This window comes from Spermophilus citellus, assembly GCF_964194105.1.
Source record: "Spermophilus citellus genome assembly, chromosome: 1".
Lineage (NCBI taxonomy): Eukaryota > Metazoa > Chordata > Mammalia > Rodentia > Sciuridae > Spermophilus > Spermophilus citellus.
The window spans coordinates 181993181-182015122 of NC_138182.1; the positions used below are offsets into that span (position 1 = coordinate 181993181).

General features: G+C 45.4%; 1 protein-coding gene across 3 annotated transcripts in view; it reads right to left on the reverse strand.

The window, feature by feature from the left end:
- AFAP1L1 (actin filament associated protein 1 like 1) overlaps nt 1–19457 on the reverse strand; it is a 65316-nt gene extending 45859 nt beyond the window's left edge. Inside the window, exon 1 of one of the 3 annotated variants that reach the window (XM_081304695.1) lies at nt 19255–19457. In XM_081304695.1, the coding sequence (XP_081160821.1) occupies nt 19255–19270 (16 nt within the window). In that variant the 5' untranslated portion in view covers nt 19271–19457. Of the gene's footprint in view, nt 1–696; nt 918–19254 lie in introns of those variants that run through there. The other 2 variants (XM_081304694.1, XM_081304696.1) reach the window with 2 other exon arrangements.
- Between the last annotated feature and the right edge of the window lie 2485 nt (nt 19458–21942).

A 21942-nucleotide genomic window follows, 5' to 3' on the forward strand; every position in this document is an offset into this window, starting at 1 on the left:
CAAGATAGGGGATAGCCTCATTCTCTAGGCTGCAAAAACATTTCTCAAATATGAGTATAACCTATTTAAAAATACATCTAAGATTAAACTAAGGAATGCTTATTATTTTGGTGAGTACTGGACTAAAACTAAGATCAAATTTCTCTCTGCTCCTCCATCCTCCCGAGCACAATAAAATAAAAACAGGATGTTATGAAGAAGCCCTAAGCAACTTAGCAAGACCTGTCTCAAAATAAAAAATAAAAAAACCAGGCTGGGGATGTGGCTCAGTGGGTTCAATCCTTAGTATCAAAAAAAAAAAAAAAAAAAAGATGTTATACAGCAGAAATTTAGCCCCAAGCTGAAAGTGCTGTCTCTGGCTCCCAGGATGCAGTGCAGCTGGAATGAAACCTTCAATCAACAGACATTCATTGCAACCAGTAAGGGTGATCACACAGAAGCTCAGAACTATTTAAAAATTTCAAAGGTTATGAGTCTAATTCCCATGACAAAAGACAAATTAAGAATTAAACTTCTGCCAACCTCAGGTTGGGCTCATACAGGCTGGGCACCAGAGCTGAGCACCTTGACACATGTCCTCATGCCCATGTACCTTTCAGACTCTGGAACTGACAAAAATGCTTGGTGACAGTGTGGAAGTTACAACTTTGTTAAATTCAAAGCAGCAGGGAGATATGCCATTTCCCTTTCCCCCACCTCACTGTTTGAGAAGCATCTTTCTAGAGGAGACAAAGACAACTCCATCCTTCTTTGTTTTCAGTCAGAGGAAATGCAGCTGGCCCAATTTTAAAATGGAAAATAAGAAGAGTTGTTGGACTGTGGTTTTATGAAAGGCCTACAATTTTTCTTTGGGTTTATTCAGATTTCCTTTCTTATTTCCATGCAGCAAAATAACCCAATTTACATCTCATAAAGGCTCCTGTTTGGAGAGAGAGAAACAGTGTTACTTTGAAAAATTTTGATTATGATTTTAGAGATAATTTTCTACATACTGTAATTTAACAAGCTGGCACAATAATAGCGTCTGATCCTTTAGAACTTCGGTATGTGTGTGTGTGTGTTCCCCAAAGACTCCATATTGCTGAACTTGAATCCCTCCTCTGGGAATGGCTGCTGATTGATTCAGTGATTTATTTTGTCATTGATGAATTTTAATTCTAACACATAATTGGGAATAATGAGAAGTAACAGATATTGAGCAACCCCATCTACCTGAGTGTATATCCTGTTCCCCATTTTCTAGCTGTGGACACTGATAAATTGTCCCTGCCTCATGTACCTCACGTATGTCACCGGTGACCTGTGAGTCTTCTCAGTGGGAATGGGCCCTGATATACATGAAAGTGCTTAGAATGGTGTCCGATACCTGGTAGGCACTCAAGAAATGTTATTTATATTACTCTTCATTACTGTTCTGAGGCATATCCTACTTTAAGAGATTTACATGTGTTATTTATATCAATTAATTTGTACACCAAGGTGAGACAGCCCATTTTACAGGTGTGGGATCTGAGCACTGCAGAACAGGAGGGGCAGTTATGATGTCTCCTCCAGTTTCCCTCCAACATGCTGCTTCTGTCAGTGCCCAATTCAGGGTTCATTCTGCAGAGGCAGCAGCTCCACAGTAAGGCAGGTAGCAGTGCCTATTCTACTCATTGGCTCGGAAATCTCTCTTTCCCTGGCCCTTCTCTTCCAAGTTGCTGCAAGTCTACCCAGCTGGGAACACAGGGATGTCTCACTTCCTTCCTCTGAATTTACAAGAACTCTTCTTTGCATCCAAGGGAAGACCAGATAGCAGGCAGAACGTTGGAGGGGACTGCACTGGTTGGAACCCCACTGTTTATCACCCAAATACTTCCTGTTGTCCCAATGTGGATGGGGAAGATCATGGTGCATGCAGGATGGAAAAGAGTCAAAGCAAGCCCAGCTGCATACCCAGGGCCTGGTGCTCAGTGCTTCCCAGGAGTTAAATATAGCCCCATATGAGAGGGAGGGCAAGGGGTGGTGAGGTCACCTTGGAAGGCTTTTGTGTGTGTTAATGAGAGCTACTGCAGGAAACTGAATATCCTTTTGCTCAAAAGAATAGTAGGAGTTTGACTCCCCAGGATAGAAACAGAAACATCATAAGGAAGGGAGGTGGGAAGGACTAGTGGGAAGAACTTGGGTTCTAGCTCCTCCCCTTACTAGTGTGCAACTCTAAGTCAGTTCCTTAACCACTCTGACCACTATCTTCCTCTTCATAAGAAGAGGTTTAGAAAACCCCTGCATGAGGGGGAAATGAGGAATGGCTGGGGGAGGGTTTGCACACCCAGGGCTTATTATTAGGGGTGGCAGACTCGCACAGTTCTCTCACCTCATGTTACTTCAGATCAGGGAGGTCACAAATGAATGGAAAAGCAGGTCTTGGGGGTGTTTTTGGTGACTTTATCCCCAGGAGCCAGGCTAGGGCGACAGGCTTGGGAAGTTCTGCATCTTCAAGGCTCTTCCTAGCAGCAGCTCTGTCCCTGTTCCTGTCACCCACCAGGAGGCTCTCCCTTGGGGCACCTCATTTCTAGCTCTGGGCCACCAGGGAAGCCCAGCCTCCTCTCCTTATGTCACTTCCAGACCACACAGGAGGAGGTGGGGGCTAGCCACCGAGGAAATAACTTTTGGCTGGGGGACTGGGCTCTCCCAGAATTGTTCCTTTGTCTGCGGATTCCTCCCTGTTTAGCTCACAAAGGAAATGGTTCCAGGAGGAAGTGGAAAACCGTGACACACTGGCTCAGCTTTCCCCGCTGCAAGATGGCAGCTGCTTCCTTTTGGGCGGGCTGCACCATCTCCTTCACCAAGCCTGGGGAACCAGAGCAGTCCCAGGGGTGGTCTGGGATACCTGTCAATAAAAGCAGGTAGTAATTGCAAGCTCCTAAGTGATCATCAGATGTTGTACTAAGCATTTTGCATGAATTACCTCATTTAATTCTAATGACCCCACAAGATACCTTCTGTTTTTACCTACTATTTTACACATAGACCAAGTGAAGTTCAGAGAGGCAGTCATTTGTGTAAAGGCACACAGCAAGCAGATTGAGATTCAAACCTAGACTTAACTCCAGAGGTTCAGCTTCCAATTGCTGCAATATAATACCTTCTAGCCTTTTTTTTATTGAATACTTCCTATATGAAGATACTGTGCCTAGCATTTTCATTTCTTTTTAAAAATTCCTGGATGTGGTGGGACACACTTGTAATCCCAGAGACTCGGGAGGCTGAGGCAGGAGGATTACAAATGCAAGGCCAACTTCATCAACTTAGTGAGACCCTAAGTAATATAAGGAGACCCTGTCTCAAAATAAAAGATAAAAATAAAAAGCGCTGGGGATGTGGCTCAGTGGTAAAAGCCCTCTGGGTTCAATTCAAAACTAAAAATTTCTTTTTTTTTTAACTGAACCTCTGGGTTCAGTACAAAAACCAAACCAAAACAAAACAAAAAACCTCCCCTCCCCCCAAAAAGAACCCTAGCTAAATAAAAATAAGGTCTCAGGTGGGCAAAATTGGACTTATCCCAATCTTTGTTTCACACGAAACACTCATCAGTGGCCCATGTGCCTCTCACTTTCATTTAGTTGCTGCAGAGCTCATCATGCCCCTCTGTCCCTCATATGTAGTTTTGCTGCAACTGGTGTGCTCCTGAAAACATGCATTTACAATTTTAGTTGTTAAATATACATTTAAAAATTTTAGTTGTGCCGGGTGCTGTGGCACATGCCCATAATCCCAGCGGCTCTGGAGGCTGAGGCAGGAGGATCATGAGTTCAAAGCCAGCCTCAGCAACAGCGAGGCACTAAGCAACTCAGTGAGAGTGTGTCTCTAAATAAAATATAAAATAAGGTTGGGGGTGTGGCTCAGTGGTTGAGTGCCCCTGAGTTCAATCCCCGGTACCAAAAAAAAAAAAAAAAAAAAAATTAGTTTTAAATATACATTAAATTTTTGTTGTTGTTAAAATTTTGGTTGTTGTCTCCAAAAAGAGGACAATGCTATAGGTAATGTTTTTTGACTTTTTCTTTTAATATGCTGCAAAGATTGATTCTTATTGCCACCTGTCCCTGTGTTCATTCCTCTGATTGTTGGATGTTACTCCATTGGGAGAAAATTCTCGGTGCCTAACACTCTGTGCCTATGCCCTCATTTATTCTTTGCAACAGCTGTGTGTAGAAGGAACTCTTCCCTGTTACTGACAGAAAACCGGGGCCCAGAAAGGTTAACTCTAATGCTGCTTCTTTTTTTGCAGTGCTGGGAATTGAACCCAGGGCCTTGTACACACTAGGCAAATGCTCTGCCACCAAGCTCTATTCCCAGCCCTTCAGAGAGGTTAACTGTGGACTGGGTGGGAATATTTCTGGCCTCCACTGTGTGCCATGTTTTGGGGTAGTGGAGAAAACATGGGCACTGGGGCCAGAATCCAGGGGCCCCAGCCCTGGCCACATGCTAATTGACCATGCAGCACTGGGCAGGTTGCTTCACATCTGGGACCCTCAGTTTCCTCAGCATCAGAGTGGGGGATCGAGACTGCCCACTTACCTCTAGGTCTGTTGTGAGACCCAAGTCTGGCTGAGCCGGGTGATTTTAGAGCACCCTGCAGTTTTGTAAATCATCAACTGTGATTAATAGTAATTGCACCACTACTTGTCACCTCCAGCCTCCACTCCCAGCTGAACAACAGAAACTGCGGGACTCAGGGACAAGGCTGACCAGTACTCCATTCAGAAGGGTGCAAGATTAGGTGACAAGTCAGCTCACACAAGCCCTAGTGTGAACCAGAAGAGCTCTGCAGATGCCTGAGGGTGCGCTAATGGGAACCTAGCATGAATCTAGCTTCGTTCTGTTCCATAATCTTAAAAAATGCTATTGGGGCTGGGATTGTGGCTCAGCGGTAGAGCACTCACCTAGCATGGGCGGGGCCCGGGTTTGATCCTGAGCACCACATAAAAAAATAAAGGTATTGGGCTAGGGTTGTGGCTCAGCGGTAGAGCCCTTGCCTGGCACGTGTGAGGCCCTGGATTCAAGCCTCAGCACCACATAAAAATACTATGTCCAACTATAACTATATATTTCAGTATTGTGTTGTCTCCATTTACACCTAAAAAAATTTTTAAAATGCTATTATTATCATCATTGTTATGATTATTTAGTATTTCTGACAAAATTTTCATTTATGTCTGAGACACCATCCCTGTGCTGTTTGTTCATGGTGTTTTCTCTGAATGAGCTATTTCCCAACTCTCACCTCCTACTAGCTATGTGACCTTAAGCAAGTTACTTAACTTCTCTGTGTCTGTATTCTCACCTGAAAAATGGAGATGTTAGAAACACTGTTGTGTGAAGTACTGCATAAGGTGTTTAGAACAGTTCCTCATGCAAATCAAGCTATTATTATTATCTAAAATCTCCTTCACTCTCTACCTAGCAACCACTCATGCGCTTAGAGTTGGTTTAAATGCCACTTCCTCCAGGAGGCCGGTCCTGGATCCCTGAATAGGCAAGGTCACCCTGTTCAAGACTGCAGAGGTGCTGACTCGCTTCTTCTTTAAACTATGAGGTTAGGAGGGCAGGGACATTGCCTGACTTAGCAGGTACCATTGTGGCCCAATGTCCAGCAGAGTAGTGGGTACGCGGCAGGTGCGCTGGGAAGAAATCAGCCACCAACCTTGAAGTCAGAGGAAGGGCCACAGCTAGGCAGTGCCTTAGGACAACTGTCTCTGAGAACAGAAAAGGTATGGGGATGGGGAAAGGAAGGTGGAGCAGATTTGCTCCCCGGAGCATGGGGTGCCAGGTGGCACCAGCCCCAGGACCACAGTATTTGGTTCAGTGTATGGAACTTCCTAGTCATCCCTACAAGGAAGAGAAGTAGATGTCCTAAGAGGAATTGAGCTGGGGGGACAGCCCCCGGCTGGGAGGAAGGCTGATAATGTCAGTAGAGTGGGTAATTGGTACAATGAGAACAGGGGTGAAAACACCTAGAATCAAACCTTGGAATTGCCTCCTGCCACCCAGTGACTCCAGGCAGGTGATGCCACCTGATCAAGTCTCGGTTCTCACTGTGACAGATAATAAATAAGAGCACTTTCCTCAGAAGGTTGTGAGCAGAAAGGGAGAGTGTTCCGCAGGGAACTGGGTACGTGTCAATCATGTTGTAAAGATTTGTTTCTCTGGGTGCTGTTGCAATCAGTGACCAACAGGGGTTGGGCCAGGTGTTCTAGGCGGGGTTGAAGGGTTCAGCGGATTGGCCACCTTGACTGTCCACCTAGTTTGGAAGTCTTCCCTCCCTTCCCCCTTCCTGCAAAGCCTCTCAGTGTGGGATTTGGTTCTGGGCCAAGCCCTCAGGAATTCAGCCCATGGGGCTGCCTGGGGCAGGCATTGGGAGACTGCTGAGGTTGGTTCTTGCCTCTACAGTTGGGCTTGTGAGGTGCGAGAGAAAGGTCCTCTTCCATGGGGATGGAAGAACGACCCTGGATGAATGTCTCCTCTGCTTTTCGACTCCACTAACAATTCTGTACAATAACCTCTATCTGGCTTTTCCTTTCTAGTTTTCCTCACCGCCTCCCTTAAATGGGGTTTTGTTCTGTCGCTGGTCTTAAACTCCTGGGCTCAAGGGTCCTCCCACCTCAGGCTCCTACATAGCTGTGATTACAGGTGCTTGCCCCAAAGCCTGGCTGATTAACTCTACTTGAAATTGCAGAGTTGAAACCTTTACGTGGCTCTGCTCTTCAACATGAAGGTGAGCTAATCTTAGTCTAAGGATCTGCGTCAGCTCCTAAAGGGCCACTTCTGTCCAACCCCTACCCCATACCCCTTTGCATTTTGATGTGAGCTCTCTGCTTGCTGGCTTTAACAATGGCCCCAAATTGAAGCACATCATAACCTCTTCCTGCTCACAGCTGGTCAACAGCTACCTGGGGCCCGGATGTCAGCTTTCCTTTGTGATACTGGTGACAAAGAGGCTTACAGGCTCCCACTTCCTTATTCCCACTCTCTCTGTCATTCCATCTCTTCCCAGAGTGGCCAGGCAAGGAGCGAGAGTGAAATGCTGCAGAGATAACTTGGATTCCTCTCCAACTGATGAAGGAGCCAATCACTCACAAACGTGTATTTCAAGCATTCACTTTTTAAAAAGATCGAACACTTCTGAGAGCTTTCCCTGCCTGAATCCAGTCATCTCCCATTGGTAAATCAGAGATTGTTATCTCCATTTTTTTGTGTGGATTTAACTGAGACCCCGTGGGTTAAGTGCAGAGTGGAAGGAGCAGCGCCAGGATCCCCCCACCCCCACTGCAACCGGAGACTGCAGCTGCAGCACTTGGTTCTGGGTCTGGCCTTATCTGCCTCTATTATTAGGTACCCATCACGGGCAGCCCAACCTCTAAGGTCAGGGACGCACCCGGTTGGGGACCTGGAGAATAGGCTCCACACTTTGGAAGGATCTGGAGGTCTCATTTCCACCTTCCTCGATGCTCCAGGCCTGCTGCCCTGTTTTGCTGCCCTGTGCACTCTCTGGACTTTTCTTTTGTCCTCTCCCCATTTTTTTTTTCCATTTAAAAGACCATCCCACAGTGTTCCTGAGGTTCTTGGCTACAAAGTGACCCTTGAGTCTTCTGGTTCTTTACATATTCTCTTTGATGGATACTCGCCAGATCTGATCCAAGTCACTGGCACTGTGACCAAGTCTCATTTTCTCTGTTACCCTGGGAGATTTGGGGTGCAGGGACCCTGAGCTTACCCTCTGAGACCCCTCAAAGCTGCACCTGTTTGCTGGCTGGAGGTGAGGAAAAGCCATTAGTCTCCCTGACTTCCTGGCACAGTCCCAGAAGATCACTTTTCTTTTTGGTTCAAGTGGAGCTAAAAAAAATCGCCCTTGGTTTGCTATCAGCAGGATCGGCTCTCAGCACACCCTTCAACAAGAATGGGCAGGAAGGGTAAATATTTATTCTACAAATGAATAAATCTGATTCCATCTTCAAAAGCAAGCTTTGGTATAAATTACCATAATTTCTCCATTCTAAGTTGCCAACTGATTGGAAGATGTTTTTATCTATTGAACATCTTTTGCAAAACAAGAAAAAGCAGATAAATATGTCAATTGTAAGATATGTTCTGAGTTATTAGAAAAATGTGTCTTGTATCAATGAAATAAAAACATATATGGTTAATTTTGATTTTAATTTTCTTCTTTTGGCTCTGGTGTTCCTAGAAAAGAAGGTTCCCAACCCTTACTAACTCAGGGTGATATATGGGCTGGTCATGTGTCCTGGCCAAGTTAGCCCCGAACTCCTGCTGGGTCAGCAAGGGCACTTCATGGCCATTGACGGCTGCCCCATGCCCTGTGAAGTCAACAGATAGGCTTTTCTCCTAGCTGAGATATACTCTGCTGATAGACCACATTAGGGGTTCTGTGGAACACTCACTGAGGCGGGGGGGATCCGTCAAGTGACCTGTTGCCCCTTGGGCCTTAGTTTCTCTAGTGATAAAATTAGGGACACAGGGTCAGATGAGTGGTTTTCAAGTGCTCTTCTGCGGAAACCTATGGGATGTGCAGAGCTTCCCTAAGGACTGCCAGGAGGAGGAGGGATGCGGTGGGTGGGCTCGGTGCTCACATTCCCACCTCACCTGGAGCAAGTTCTATGTCTTCAGATTTTGTTTGTCAAAGGATTTGAAGGCTAAAAGTAATTTGAAAAACACCATTAAATGGCATTCTGGAGTCCTTCCAACACAACTGTTGAACCCACTCTTGTGTGGTGAAGGCCAGGGCTTCATTTCTGTCTGGACACGCCCTCGGAACCCTCCCCATCTGTTGTGCACTCCTGATCTCTCCACTACTTACACCAGGCGCTGGCAAAAAAAAAAAAAAAAAAAAAAAAAAAAAAAAAAAAAAAAAATTCTTAAAGGTCCAGATAGTCATATTTTGCGGTCCACATATGGCCTCTGTTTCAACCACGCAACTCTGCTCTTATAGTGAAAAAATAGCCACAGACCATAAAGAACGAATGCACGTGGCTGCATGCCAATAAAACTTTCTTTACAATAACAGGTGGTGGGTGGGTATTATGTATGATTTCTGCACTATGATACTTTGACCTGACAGGTGAAGAAATTGAACCCCATGTAGGGGATTTGAGGAGTCAGGCTGGAACCCCTGTCTCCCAACATTGAGAGGGCTCCTCCACCCCACCCTGCTCATCTAGCAATGACTCTTGCTCTAAATTGAATCACGGGCATCTGAGGACTACACGGTAGAGGGGGACGATGCCCAGACAAGACACATGCTCCACTTTTCTCTCTCAGGAGATCAGTTTTCCTCTAGGTTCTTAGAGGGCTATAAAAAGCCCCTGAGCTTGCCTTCTGTGTGGCATGCTGTTGGTAAATTCCCCAGAGCTGGAATGACTGCAATGTGGTGCCACATTCTGCCCCTGCCACAGCCCGACAGCTGTGCCAAGAAGAATCACGCCTGGCCAGCTCTGTACCTCTGCCACGCATGCACTCTGGGCGTGACTGGGATTCCCCAGATGGAATTTGAGGTGGAGGATAAGCCCTGCCTGGCCCTCCTGGGTCAGTTTCTTCATCGATCCCAGGAGCATGAGAGGTTCTTGAGTTCTTAACTCCAGAACTCTTGAGGGCTACAGTGGGGAAGGCAAGTCATTAAACTTCACATGGGCTACTTGGCTGGACCCTTCCACTGATGGAGGGTGTTTCCTGGAATGGTTACGATTCCCTTCCCCTCCTCTTATCAGAATCCTTCCTGTCCCCACCTTGAATTTTTTACTTAGTTCTGTGGCTTACCTAGCTAGTCTTTCATATAAAAACTAACCTGGGGGTGAGGGGCTTCAAGGTTCATGGAGAAGCAGTGGAGAGCAATGGAGGCAGGCGGGGCTGGGTAAATAAATGGACTTTTCTAAAATCCAGTTTCTTAATCTGTAAAGTGAGAATAATGACAGTATTTACTTCAGGATTTGAGTCATGGTGAATGCTCAGTGGAAGTAGCATTTTTTTTTCTTTTTTTGGTATTGGGAATTGAACCCAGGAATGCTTTAACCTCTGAGCCACATCCTAAGCCCTTTTTATATTTTATTTAAAGACAGGGTCATGCTGAGTTGCTTAGGGCCTTGCTGAATTGCTTTGAAATTGTGATCCTCCTGCCCTGGCCTCCTCCACAGCCACTGGGATTACAGGCATGCGCTACTGTTCCTTGCCTGTAAGTAGCATTTGGCTATAAATGTTAAGTGTTTACTGTATGCTAGACACTGGAGGTATGATGCAGAAGATACCCCTAAACATCAGGATTCATATATACATAGAGGAAACATTTCAATAAGTACATTCAAATCTTCTAAAAGCCCAGCCTGAGGAGGGGGCTGGGCAGAAGTGGGGATGTGGCAGGAAGTTCCCACAGGGGAGTGATGCTGAGCTGGTCTCTCCCAGGAAGGGGAGGGAGTACTGCAAAGATCTTTCAGAACTCAGTTTTTGCACGGGTCCAATGGGGGAGACTGTCTCTACTCTCCATTTCATTGCCAGGGTTGAGGGAAGTCACAGAAGGGAAACCCAGGGCTGAAAGTCTCCAGAAAAAGGACTGTGGTGGTCCATTCTTCTGATGATCCTCCCTATCCCGTGAGTTCCTTCTTCCCCATAGAAACCCCTAGTAAAAGGCGGCTGAGAGCGTGTATGTGTATGATTACCATGGACAGAGGTGGCTCAGCATCTGCAGGAAATCCTCAGCATCCCTGAGGCTAGGCTGAAGTGCACACCACTGAGGATGTCAAAATGCCTCTCGAAGTTCCAGGCTTTATGAAAGTGTTAAGTGAGTGGCCAAACCAGGGCTAGGAGTGAGATTTTGGCTTCCATGTCCAGACCCATTTCCACTCTGGCACTTGTGCTGGGATATTTATTGGGGGTCAGAGTTCACATAACCTGAGAGTCCGTGGCAAAGGCCAGGGGATGAGTGAGGAAGGAGAAGCTAGAGGGGAACAGTGCATCTCAGGAGGTCCATTCTGCACAAAGATTTTTTTTGGGGGGGAAATATAAGGGGAGTTTTAACATAAAGGGCTTTAATAAAGCATTTTGTATGACTTTTTAAAGAAAATGAGACATTTAGAGCTTTCAGAGAGGCTACTTTGAGTAACAGACCCAGATTCTAGAGTTGAAAAGTATGAAAGGAGGAACTAGAATAGGCAACAGGGGATCCTGGAAGTGTTTGAGCTGGGTTAAGGAGGTAAAAGTAGTGTAAGGACAGAGGCTGTCACCCTGTGAGAACAGAATCACCTATGGTTTTGCAACAAAGGCAGACTTCTCAATCTCAACCCAGACCCACTGATCAGATCTCAGGTATTTCTTCAGGTGGCTCTACAGGGCATGATACTGAGGCCAGCTGGATTTGAGAACCACTTCTTCAGACAAATAGGGAATGGTCCTTAAGGCAGGCTGGAGAAGGCAAGAGTGGAAACAGGAAGCTCCTGCAGGAGGCAACAGGATATAGGAAGCCATCCAAGATCCATCTCCCAATAATAGTCAACAGGATTTGGGATTTAATTGTATAAAGGCAAAGGAAGTGATGGGTAGTGATAAAGTCCTACATTTTCTGTCTGTATGTTGGAAATCATTGAAATGGAGAATCCTGGGATAGAAAATGGCCACATCCAACTTCCACTCTGTGAACTGTATACTCTCAGTGTCATTTATCCATCATCTTGATGGACACTTCTTGAGCAGGTATTATGTGCTACCTATGGTACCGAGTGCTGGGAAAAGGGATGCAAACCAGGAAAGAGGAGCCCTGTCCTCACAGAGTCCCCATCAACAGCTAACTCAGGCCCACAGTCAACCGGAACTGTGAAAATGACAACCAATGAAGCACCGGGGGCTCTGAGCACCTGCAACAGGGAGTGTAGCATGGGAGATTAGAAAAATGCGCCCTTGAGGAAGAAACGTTTTCGCAGAGAGTTAGGATTAGCAGGGGTGGCCCAGGTGAAGGCACAAAGTATTCAAGGCTGGAAGGACAAAGTCCAGTATGAGGACAGCACACAGCAAGAGGCAGGCAGGGCCAAGGAAGCAGAGAGCAGATGGTGCAGGCCTGGAGGGCCACCACAAGGGCTGTCACTTATATCTTACAAACAGTGACAACTGAAGGGTTGAAGCCTGATCCGATCGATAGTTTTAAATAACTAAATAACTTAATTGCATTAGACTTTCTTCTTCCCAAATTCCATCCTTAAGCACAAATAATCACAAATCCCTTAAAAACTATGATACAGTCTGCATCTAGATAAAAGGGGAATGCTTGAGGGAGCATGTACCCTCCTAGAAGGCCTGTTCTCTACTGTGTGCTAAAGATTTATGACCATAGAAACCTCTTGATTATTAAGTGATAGGAGTCCTTAATCTACATATTCACGTGGGTTCCCTGGGAGCCATTCTGTGGCTTCCCTAATCCAGGGTCACTCATGCTCTGTGTCCTTATGTCCCTGGGCGGCTCGGAGTCTATCTTTGAGCAGTTCTTTTCATTAGTGTGCTTCTAGATTGAGCCCAAATCAACTCCCGTTTAAGCTATTGTAGGGCCTTCTGGGAACCCTGTCTCTTATCACTCCTACAGGACTGCTACTTGGAAACTGCACCCCTGTCCCACCTTCAAATTTGATCTTATTCACAAACACCCCCATTTCCTTCCATAGCTCCTCACGCGGCTGTGTTGTTAACAGAAAAAGAGAAACAGGAAGGGTCTTCTGATGTGGTGGTGAATAAGATAAGTTCAAAATTGGGTCACTGTGAGGTTGAGCTGACCTCTGAGTGGAAATGTACCACAGGCAGGAGGTGATGTAGGAAAGAAGCCCAATCATGGCTGATAACGGGTATCTAGACTTACCCTTCCATGGGCTTGGTTCTCTGCAGGAGAGAGACGAGAGAGGGCTGAGCTGGTGGGAGCAACGGGGGAGAAGGCCAAGAGCATCACAGGAGATAGAATAAGAAGATAGAGACAGAGCAAGTGAGAAGGTACAGCAAGAAGGAGAAGATGGGAATTAACAGCTGGTAATCTGCTGCTGTGGGCCAGGTACTGGGTGCTCAGCAGATATCACCGCATGCTAGTCTCCCCATTTTGGGTGTCATTCCTCCTACTTTATGATCTGAGGGAACCACTTAGTTACCCATCTTGCCTTAGAGAAGGAGAGGCCCAAAGGCTCTGAGCAGCTGTAACAGTGGATCAGGTGGAAAGAAAGCCTGCTTCAGGAGAAAAAGTTTCCTGGGGGGATAGAGAGGTGGCTGTTTAACCTGGACTTATTTGACTCCAAAACCTGCGCAAAATAAGAGTGTATCAGAAAGGAGACGGAGCTACAGAGAAGTCCTGGAGATGGGATGTGGAAGAGGTGAAAGATGACACCTTGGTTCAGTACAAGAGGAAGAAGCCACGTGTGACCCTTCGGAGGGGCTTTCAGCCCAGAGTGTGATTGGAAGTGAGGCTGCAGGAGGTGAAGAGAGGTGTGGGAAGGAACAGGAGACTGCGAATGCCCAATATTTATTTGAGAAGTTTGGCCCGGAAAGGAAGGAAGACAGTGTTTAGGGGCCGGGGTGGTGTGTGTGTGTAAGGGAGGAGGGTATAAATGGCTTCACTTTTTTGTTCAGTTGAATTTTTTTTTTTTTTTTAAGTAAGAAGGGTATGAGAAGCTGGGGTGTGAGATGGCATCCAAAAGCAGGATTGTTTTTCTGGACCAAAAATGAGAATAGAGTAAACGATAGGTTCTTGGCAGAGGGTGGGGAGGGAGGAACTTACTTGGCAAGTGGCTCACCCATGTGAAAAGGGGGGTTTGAAACTGATATTAGAGGGAGAGGTGGAAAAAACCCTGACTAAAAGAGAAGCCAAACACCACAAGGGTCAATGGTGACAAGGAAATGGATGCAAGGCCCAGTGACCAGCAGAGGCCTCTAATAGGGAGAGGAGTAAGGCTAAGTATTATGCCCCCACGGGACTCCTTATGCCTACTGCAGCATGCTGGTAACATCCGAGTGCTAGCCTATTTGCATTACTTTCTCATGGCATACCTGATGAAGATACTGAAGATCAGAGAAGTCAGATCTGTCCTAGATCAGATAGTTAGAAAACTGTAATCAAAACTGAAGCCCAGCTGGGTATGGTGGCAGCTCGGGAGGCTGAGGCAGGAGGATCTCCTGTTCAAAGCCAGCCTCAGCAAAAGTGAGGTGCTAAGGAACTCAGTGAGACCCTGTCTCTAAATAAAATATAAAATAGGGCTGGGGGTATGGCTCAGTGGCTGAGTGTCCCTGAGTTTAATCCCCAGTACACCCCCACCCCCGGAAAAAAAAAAAGAGAGAGAGAGAATAAAACGAAGCAAAACCTCAAGCCCAGATCTGTCCTTTCTCTGAACCATTTAACTCTGCTGAGTCCCCAGGCTGGCAAGGATAACCTCACAGTCACAACAATTTACAATATATTTTGTGTAGAACTACAAAGGTTCCCAACACAAAGAAATGATAAACATTTAAGAATGTGGAAATGCTAATAAGCTTGATTTGATCATTATGTATTAGATACATGTATTGAATTACCACACTGTACCCATATAAACACTTATTTAATAAGGTCATTTTGCACTGATTTTTTTTGTCATATAATAAGTGTTTATATGGGTAGGAAGGTGCAAAATGACCTTATTAAATATGTCGGGATGGAAAGGATACTTATAATAATCTTTCCTTTAAAAAGGATCAGACTGATAGAAGGAGTAGGATGGGAACTTGGATGTCAGGTAAGTCTGTTTGGGAATCCATAGCTTTGGGGACAGAAGGCTGGAGGAGCAGCTCCACATGGGGTTAGCTATGAACTGCTCGGTCAATGTGGATGCTAAAGAGAAAATGTGGCCTTCCTAATGTGGATCTCAAAGCTGGCCCAACAGAGGCAAGACAGTCAGAATGGATTCTTCCATCATCTCTGGAGTAACAAGAATGTCATTCAATGAAAAGCAGGGAATCAAATTATTTCTTGGATTGCCCATTAGATAACACTATCTTCCAAAGCATATAGAACACAGCAGAAGAAACTCCCAGAGTGAAAAAGAACTAGGTGTGAAGTAGAAAGGGGAGTCAATCACATCCCATGAGCCAGAGAGATCAAACCTAATGTTGGACATAAAGGAAGCAAATCTTAAAAATCACAGAAAATTTAGACCCAAGACTTTAAAGAGAAGATGGTTCAAGGACGGGAAAGTTTGAAAAAGCAAAACTGTAGTGACCTAACCATAATTAGTAGGTGTGAACAGGTAGAATAAGAGAAAATGGACATGCTGGCGTCTGCATCAATATTTTATCAGTCAGAAATGTCGGTTGGACAGCGATCTGATGATCGAGGTCAGAGATGGATTTCCAAGGGACAAGCACCATGGAGGAACTGCAGGATGCAAAGATGATGTGACATATTCCCTGTCTTTGTTTTGCACACAAAACTATCTAGCTCAGTGCTAGAGAAGTGCTAGAGTAGAGAACCAAAAACGATCACCCTAATTGGATCAGCCTACAGAAGAAACAAAGGACATTTTATACAGCAGTTTTATTACATTGAGTCTGATTTTTAAAAATTACAGTTCTTTTTTTGATACTAGAGATTGAACTCAGGGGCACTCAACCACTGAGCCACATCCTCAGCCCTATTTCATAATTTTATTTAGGGAAAGGGTCTCACTGAGTTGTTTGGTGCCTCACTTTTGTTGAGGCTGGTTTTGAACTCACAATCCTCCTGCCTCAGCCTCCCAAGCTGCTAGGATTACAGGTGTGTGCCACCACGCCCAGATAAAAATTACAATTCTTACAATAGCCAACATTTTTTAAGTGGCTCTCTTCCTATATATTGTCTGAAGTATTTTCCATGCATTTAATATTTGCAATCCCAAGAAATAAGTATTATCAGTATCCACATTTTATCTTCATTCGAGGATAGAAAGTTGGTTAACTTGTCCTGTGAAAGGTGGTGGCTCTGGTCATTGAGTTTACCTGTGTGCTACCTTCACCAATGGCTGATTCTCTTTGTATGGTAATCACAAATCAGGAAATCCTGCTGGGAGGAATTCCATTATATGTGGTTTCTATGTCTGTTACTGTATCACAGAAATCCTGCTTCACTCATGGGAAGCCACATATCCTGCAAGAAGAGAAATTCTTCCCAGGTTTGTTTCCATTCTCTAGCCACTTGACCTTGAAGCTGAGCTTTTATGCTATAATTGTGAAAAACATCTGCACAGTGTTGCTGAGGTGTGATGGCGGTCCCCTGGGCCTGGAGAAGTAAGTCTGACATCTAGGCTTATTCTAGGCCCTGGAGTTCATATGTTCAAGCTCTAACCCCCATGTGACCATATTTAAGGAGAGGCCCTTTAGGAAGTAATTAAGGTTAAATGAGGTCAGAAGGATGGGCCCTAATCTGGAGTCCTTGTAGGAAAACAAAGAGACAGTAGAAAAGAGGCCATATGTTGACACAGTAAGAAGGTAGCTCTTCTGGCCAGGGAGAGAGGCCTCATCAGAAATTACCCTTACAGTACCTAGATCTTAGATCTCCAGCATCTAGAACAGTGGGAAAATAAAGTTCTTTTGACAAAGTCACCCAATCTGTGGAATTTTGCTATGGTAGTTGGAGCTGACTGATATATGGGCTGAGCCTGCTTCCCTATGAGCTGTGATTAATGACAATTCTGGCCCATAACTCCTATCCCAAGGGTTGTTCTGAGAGAAACCATGTGAAAAGCTAAGCATGGAGCCTGGCACCCAGAAAGAGTTTAATGATTTCAGTGTTGTCATTATTAATACTAACGTGTACTCCCTAATACTTTGCACGTGACATTCCTACCTAGATATGATGGGAATGAGGTTAAACTGAGACCTCCTCTTAAACCTTCTCTAACAACAAGAAAGAGTGTACACCTACTTACCTGGGAACAGGGGCACCAAGGAAGGTCTGCTAAAACAATGTTTTAAAACTCATGTTCTAGCTTAAAAACACACAGATTTTGTATTCTAATTCATACAACAGTCACATTTACCTGAATTGATTTTAATTGTTAAAATGTTTTCAATTATTTATCAGGGCATAAATCTGATGGGAAGAATGGGAAGTTATACTCCATGTATGTATTATATGACAAAATACATTCTACTGTCATGTATATATAAAAAGAACAAATAAAAATTTTTAAAAAATCTAATTATGGCTGCCAACTGCTTGGTATCTACTGTGATTAAACAACAACAATAACAACAACAACAAAATCTGAGGTTTTAGACAGATAACCTGGTCTTGTGTGCCCTAGTCACACAACCCCTTTACTCAAAGGTTGAGGTGCACTTTGCAAGCCATGAAGAATGGTTCTGATGTAAGGATTTAGAAATATTCTTTAAAAATCACCACTACGACTAATCACCTGGAAATGCACTCTAAAGCATAACATCTTACTCAGGTTAGCAGCCTGAGCTGACCATGTGCCAGGCACCAGGTCAGCAGAGGGATCACAACAGAGCTATTCCCTGCCTTCTGGAAGCTCAGTTCTGGGCAGAGGAGGGAGACAGTGGAGGATTAACTCTATACTTTTTTTTTTTTTTTTTTTTTTTTTTTAATTCTGGCAATGCTGGATATCCAGCCCAAGGCCTTGTGCATGCTAGGCTAGTGCTTCCTTGATGAGTCCCAGACTCGCTCTATACAGCAAATAGCACATTACCCACGACAAGAACTGGGAAAGAGAAGGAAAGCAGACCAGACAGAGAAGGTCTGAGTCCACAATGCTCTGAGCACCAAGGTATTGCGGAAGTCTGGCTTCCTAGTGAGCATCTTTGGAGGCAGCCTTCGGAAGGGGTGGCATTTAAAGCACTTAAAGCTTTGTGAATTATTGTAATCCTGTTTCCCTCAAGTCCCGATAGGCCTAAGTATGGATTTTTGTACTGGAGACCAGACAGAGTGGTATAGGAGAATGCTGGTGCTCTTTGTCTTGGTGGGGACAGCAGAGCTGAGGAATGGTGGGGACCGCAGGGCTGAGGAATGGTGGGAGGTACTGCTTTTCTTCTTTCTGGTTTTCCTCCTCAGTGGGAGCGTGAACCCTGGCTGAGAAGTTAGTTAACAGGTGAGAAATACCTTACAGATCATGGCCTTAGTTTGCAATGGAACTTCTCCCATTTCCTGCCTGCTCTGGGGGAGGGGAGGAGATAAAGGGAGGGTGGAAGGGTATTTTGTTTGGGGGAGGGGTGGTTGGGTCTACCGTGGCCCTCTGAGCCTGGCTTCACCTGAACTAGCGGTTATCCCCCACACCACACCTGCTCAGGCACTGAGTCCTTGTCCTTAGGACCTTTTAAGTGTTTTCACCCTCCCGGTCACTCCTCAGCATAGTAAACAGGCAGATTGGGGGAAGGGTATAAAGTTATTGTGGGCAGGGGGGATTTTCCATTAACAATAATAATTAAAACAACTCTTCTCATGATGGCACATTTGCCAGTTTTCCAAGTGCCTTCAAACCTGTGATCTCTTTGGATCCCAGAGGTGCCAGCTAGAACCCCTACTTTTTGATTTCAGCCTTTGGCACTGCCCCATGTCCAGACAGGCCACTTCTTTACAGACACTCTTTACAAGCACCCACATGCCTATTACAATGTTTACATCTTTACTTAGGATGCGCGCTGCCCCCACCCCAACCTCCATGAATCCTCTCTCAATGCTCTAGTCAATCCCAATTTCCGTAGTTCCTATCACTTCTATGAAACTACTATCAAATACACGCAAGCATGCGCGCAGGCGCGCTCACAACAGCCCCTCCTTCCAAAGCCCTAGGAAGCTGCAAACTTTGTCTCCGGGGGACTTCTCCCCAGGCACACAGCAGGGGCTTCGCACGTCTCAGTGGGGAGCGTGATCTGTAAAGAGTATTTTATTCTTCCTGCGTGGAGTGGGATGGGAGGAGCTCGCTGGCCTCAGGAATGTGCTGTTTATGAAGTTAGGAATTGGAGGGTATGGAAACTCCAATTTCACACACAGGAGTTGACTCAGCCCCAGGATGAGAGGGACTGACGCGCACCGGGCTGCTCTAGCTGCAGGAGGCACCTGTACACACCGCACCGCGCGTCTTCCAGTCCCCCACCCGCACCAGTCCTGTCCCTACTCAGCCCCCGCCCTACCGCCCACCTTTTTCCCGACTTAGAGCTCCCAGGTCCCCCTTTCCCGCCCCAAGCAGCAACAAGTGCGGGCGCCGCGGCTCCTCTTACCCCGGCCTCTGTCCATGGCGCCGCCGGGATCCCCCGGGCGCGGGGCCGCAGGGTACAGTGGTTCCTGCGAAGCTGGCGGCCGGCGCGCTGCTCTCTCGAAGGCCGGCGAGTGGCCAGCGCGCTTGGCGGTCCCCTCCCCCAGACAGGATGCTCGCCGCGCGCCCCCGCCCCGCCCGCGCCCGCCCCTCCGCGCCGCTCCCGGAATAGACCCGGAGCACGCCTCGCTCCCTGGCCGCGGGCCGGTGTCCCGTGTTCCGCACACGCCCGCGCCACGCCCTGCCTCCTGCACGCCCTTCGCGGCCCTTCCGCTGGCCTTGGAGGGCCCGCTTCCCTGTCCACACGCTTTGGTGCCAGGGCGCGCGTGGCCCCCCAGGCTGGACCAGGGCGCTGCAGCAGTGCTCGCACTCCCCTGGCCGTGGGGGGCTACCTCACGTGTCAGCCCGCTCCATCTTTGATGCAGACTGTTAGAACTTGTGTTTCTCTGATGGAAACGCAAAATTTCCATCAGAGAAACACAAGTTCTAATGTGTTGAGAACACAAGTTCTCAAATGCAAAACCCCTGTCTCTGAAGTTGTCACCCATTTCCTGGCTTTGGATTTATCTTCTCTATTCCAAGCGTCTCTCCTGAGCACCTTCTAGCGCCAGATAGTGGACCGGGAACTAGGCTGTTAGAATGTCAATAACTGTGTGAAAAAGGCGTGAGATGATCATAATAAACAACAAGATTTTAAAAAAGAAAACCACTCCGGAAAAGGAGAGATGGCCAAAAGAAAGGCAATGACTTGGGGCAGCGCCAACTTTCAAAGTTTCTAGTGTACTAAAAAGGGCAGAAATGCCAAAATGGAGTGATAAAAATTGTGTAAATGAACAGCCATAGCATACAAAATACAGTGCAATATTAGTGTGCTCCTTTCAAGATACTAAAAGAATGTGGAACGTATTCAGTGTGGTCCAGGAATGGGATTTAAGTTTAAAGTTATATGAAACATGTCAATTCCTTCATCCTATTAGTATATCACTGTGAAAATAGGTGTAACTCATTTGTAGACAACATCAAATGCCTGAATTTAAGACCCTTCCTAAAGCAAAGTCCAAGCCCAATTGTCCACCTGGAAATCCCAACTCACCATCATGGGCCAGGCCATGTTGCTAGTTTTGATTGAGTCACTACTTAGCACATTCTGGCACCCGGAATACCTTGTATAAAGGCATAGAGGCAAGAGAGGGCCCTGTAAAGAGCATCCTATACCTTCTTGTACTGGGAATAGTTTCTCCATTGCTTTTCTGGGCAAACTGAAATCAATATTGTTTTTGTAAGATGGCATCAGTAGTTTGATTAGTGTGTTTGGGTAAGCGCTTAGAGGCAACAAGGGATAGTAAGAAAACCATGGCTTTGACTCTGAAAACTTGAGCATGAGCTCTTGCTCTGTTTACTCAGAAAGTGCTGCATATAACTTCCAGTCTAGGATGCCTTCTTCTCATCTGTGCTGCAGCGAACCTCAGACTGACCCCACAGAGCTCAAGGGGCAGGGCAAATGAAGTGATGATACAAACCCACTTTATAAACCATAAATAGCTATAAAAATGTGAACCATTATTATTTTCTGAGTTGCTCTTTGTTCCTGCCCATTTTTCCCAATTTGAAAAGGTCATTTTAAATTCTAAAACAGCAAACCATCAATTTACAAGTAGATTAAGTTCCCAAAGTCCACTAAACTCTGAAATACTTGGAAATCAGTCTATACGTTGCAGTTAAGTTTCCATGCTAGCCTTCCAATTCTTTTAGAAACACGTTTCATTTGAAATAATTTAAAAACGAGAGTTTTAAACATTATTACTATAAGAACAGATAGAAGCTTTTGTAGAGATTTTTTAAAAATTTATTTATTTATTTACTTTTATCATACATAGATGGGATATAATTTCTCATTTTTCTGAGTTTACATATTGTAGAATCACATTGGTCATACAGTCACATACATACATACTGTAATAATGTCTGTTTAATTCTACTATTTTTCTTATCCACACATCCTCTGCCTTCCCCCCCCCTTGTACTTCCCTCTACCCAATCTAAGGTAATGTTATTTTTTTTTTGCATTATAATTCTTAATACACATAAATACCATGCTTTTTGTATTTCTGTTTGTATATAAAGTATGTTGACATCCAATTCAAGTCTTCATACATGTATTTTGTATAATGATGTCCATCACATTCCACCATCCTTGTTACTCACCTACCCCCTCCCTGTCCCTCTCACCCCTCTTCACTATCTTGAATTTATCTAATCCTCCCAAACTCTCCCTCTCTATCCCACTATGTGTCAACCTCCCTATATCAGAGAAAACATTCAGTATTTGTTTTTTTGGGATTGGCTAACTTCACTTAGCATTATCTTTTCCAAGGCTATCCATTTACCTGCAAATGCCAAGGTTTTGTTCTTTTTTAATGCTGAGTAAAATTCCATTGTGTATATATGCCACATTTTTTAATCCATTCATCCAGGAATGAGAGCTCTCAACCTAGATGAAGGACATCTAGGTTGGCTCCACAGTTTAGCTATTGTGAATTGTGCTGCAATAAACATTGGTGTGGCTGTGTCCCTGTAGTATGCTGTTTTTAAGTCCTTTGGGTATAATCCAAGCAGAGGAATAGCTGGGACAAAAGGTGGTTCCATTCCCAGA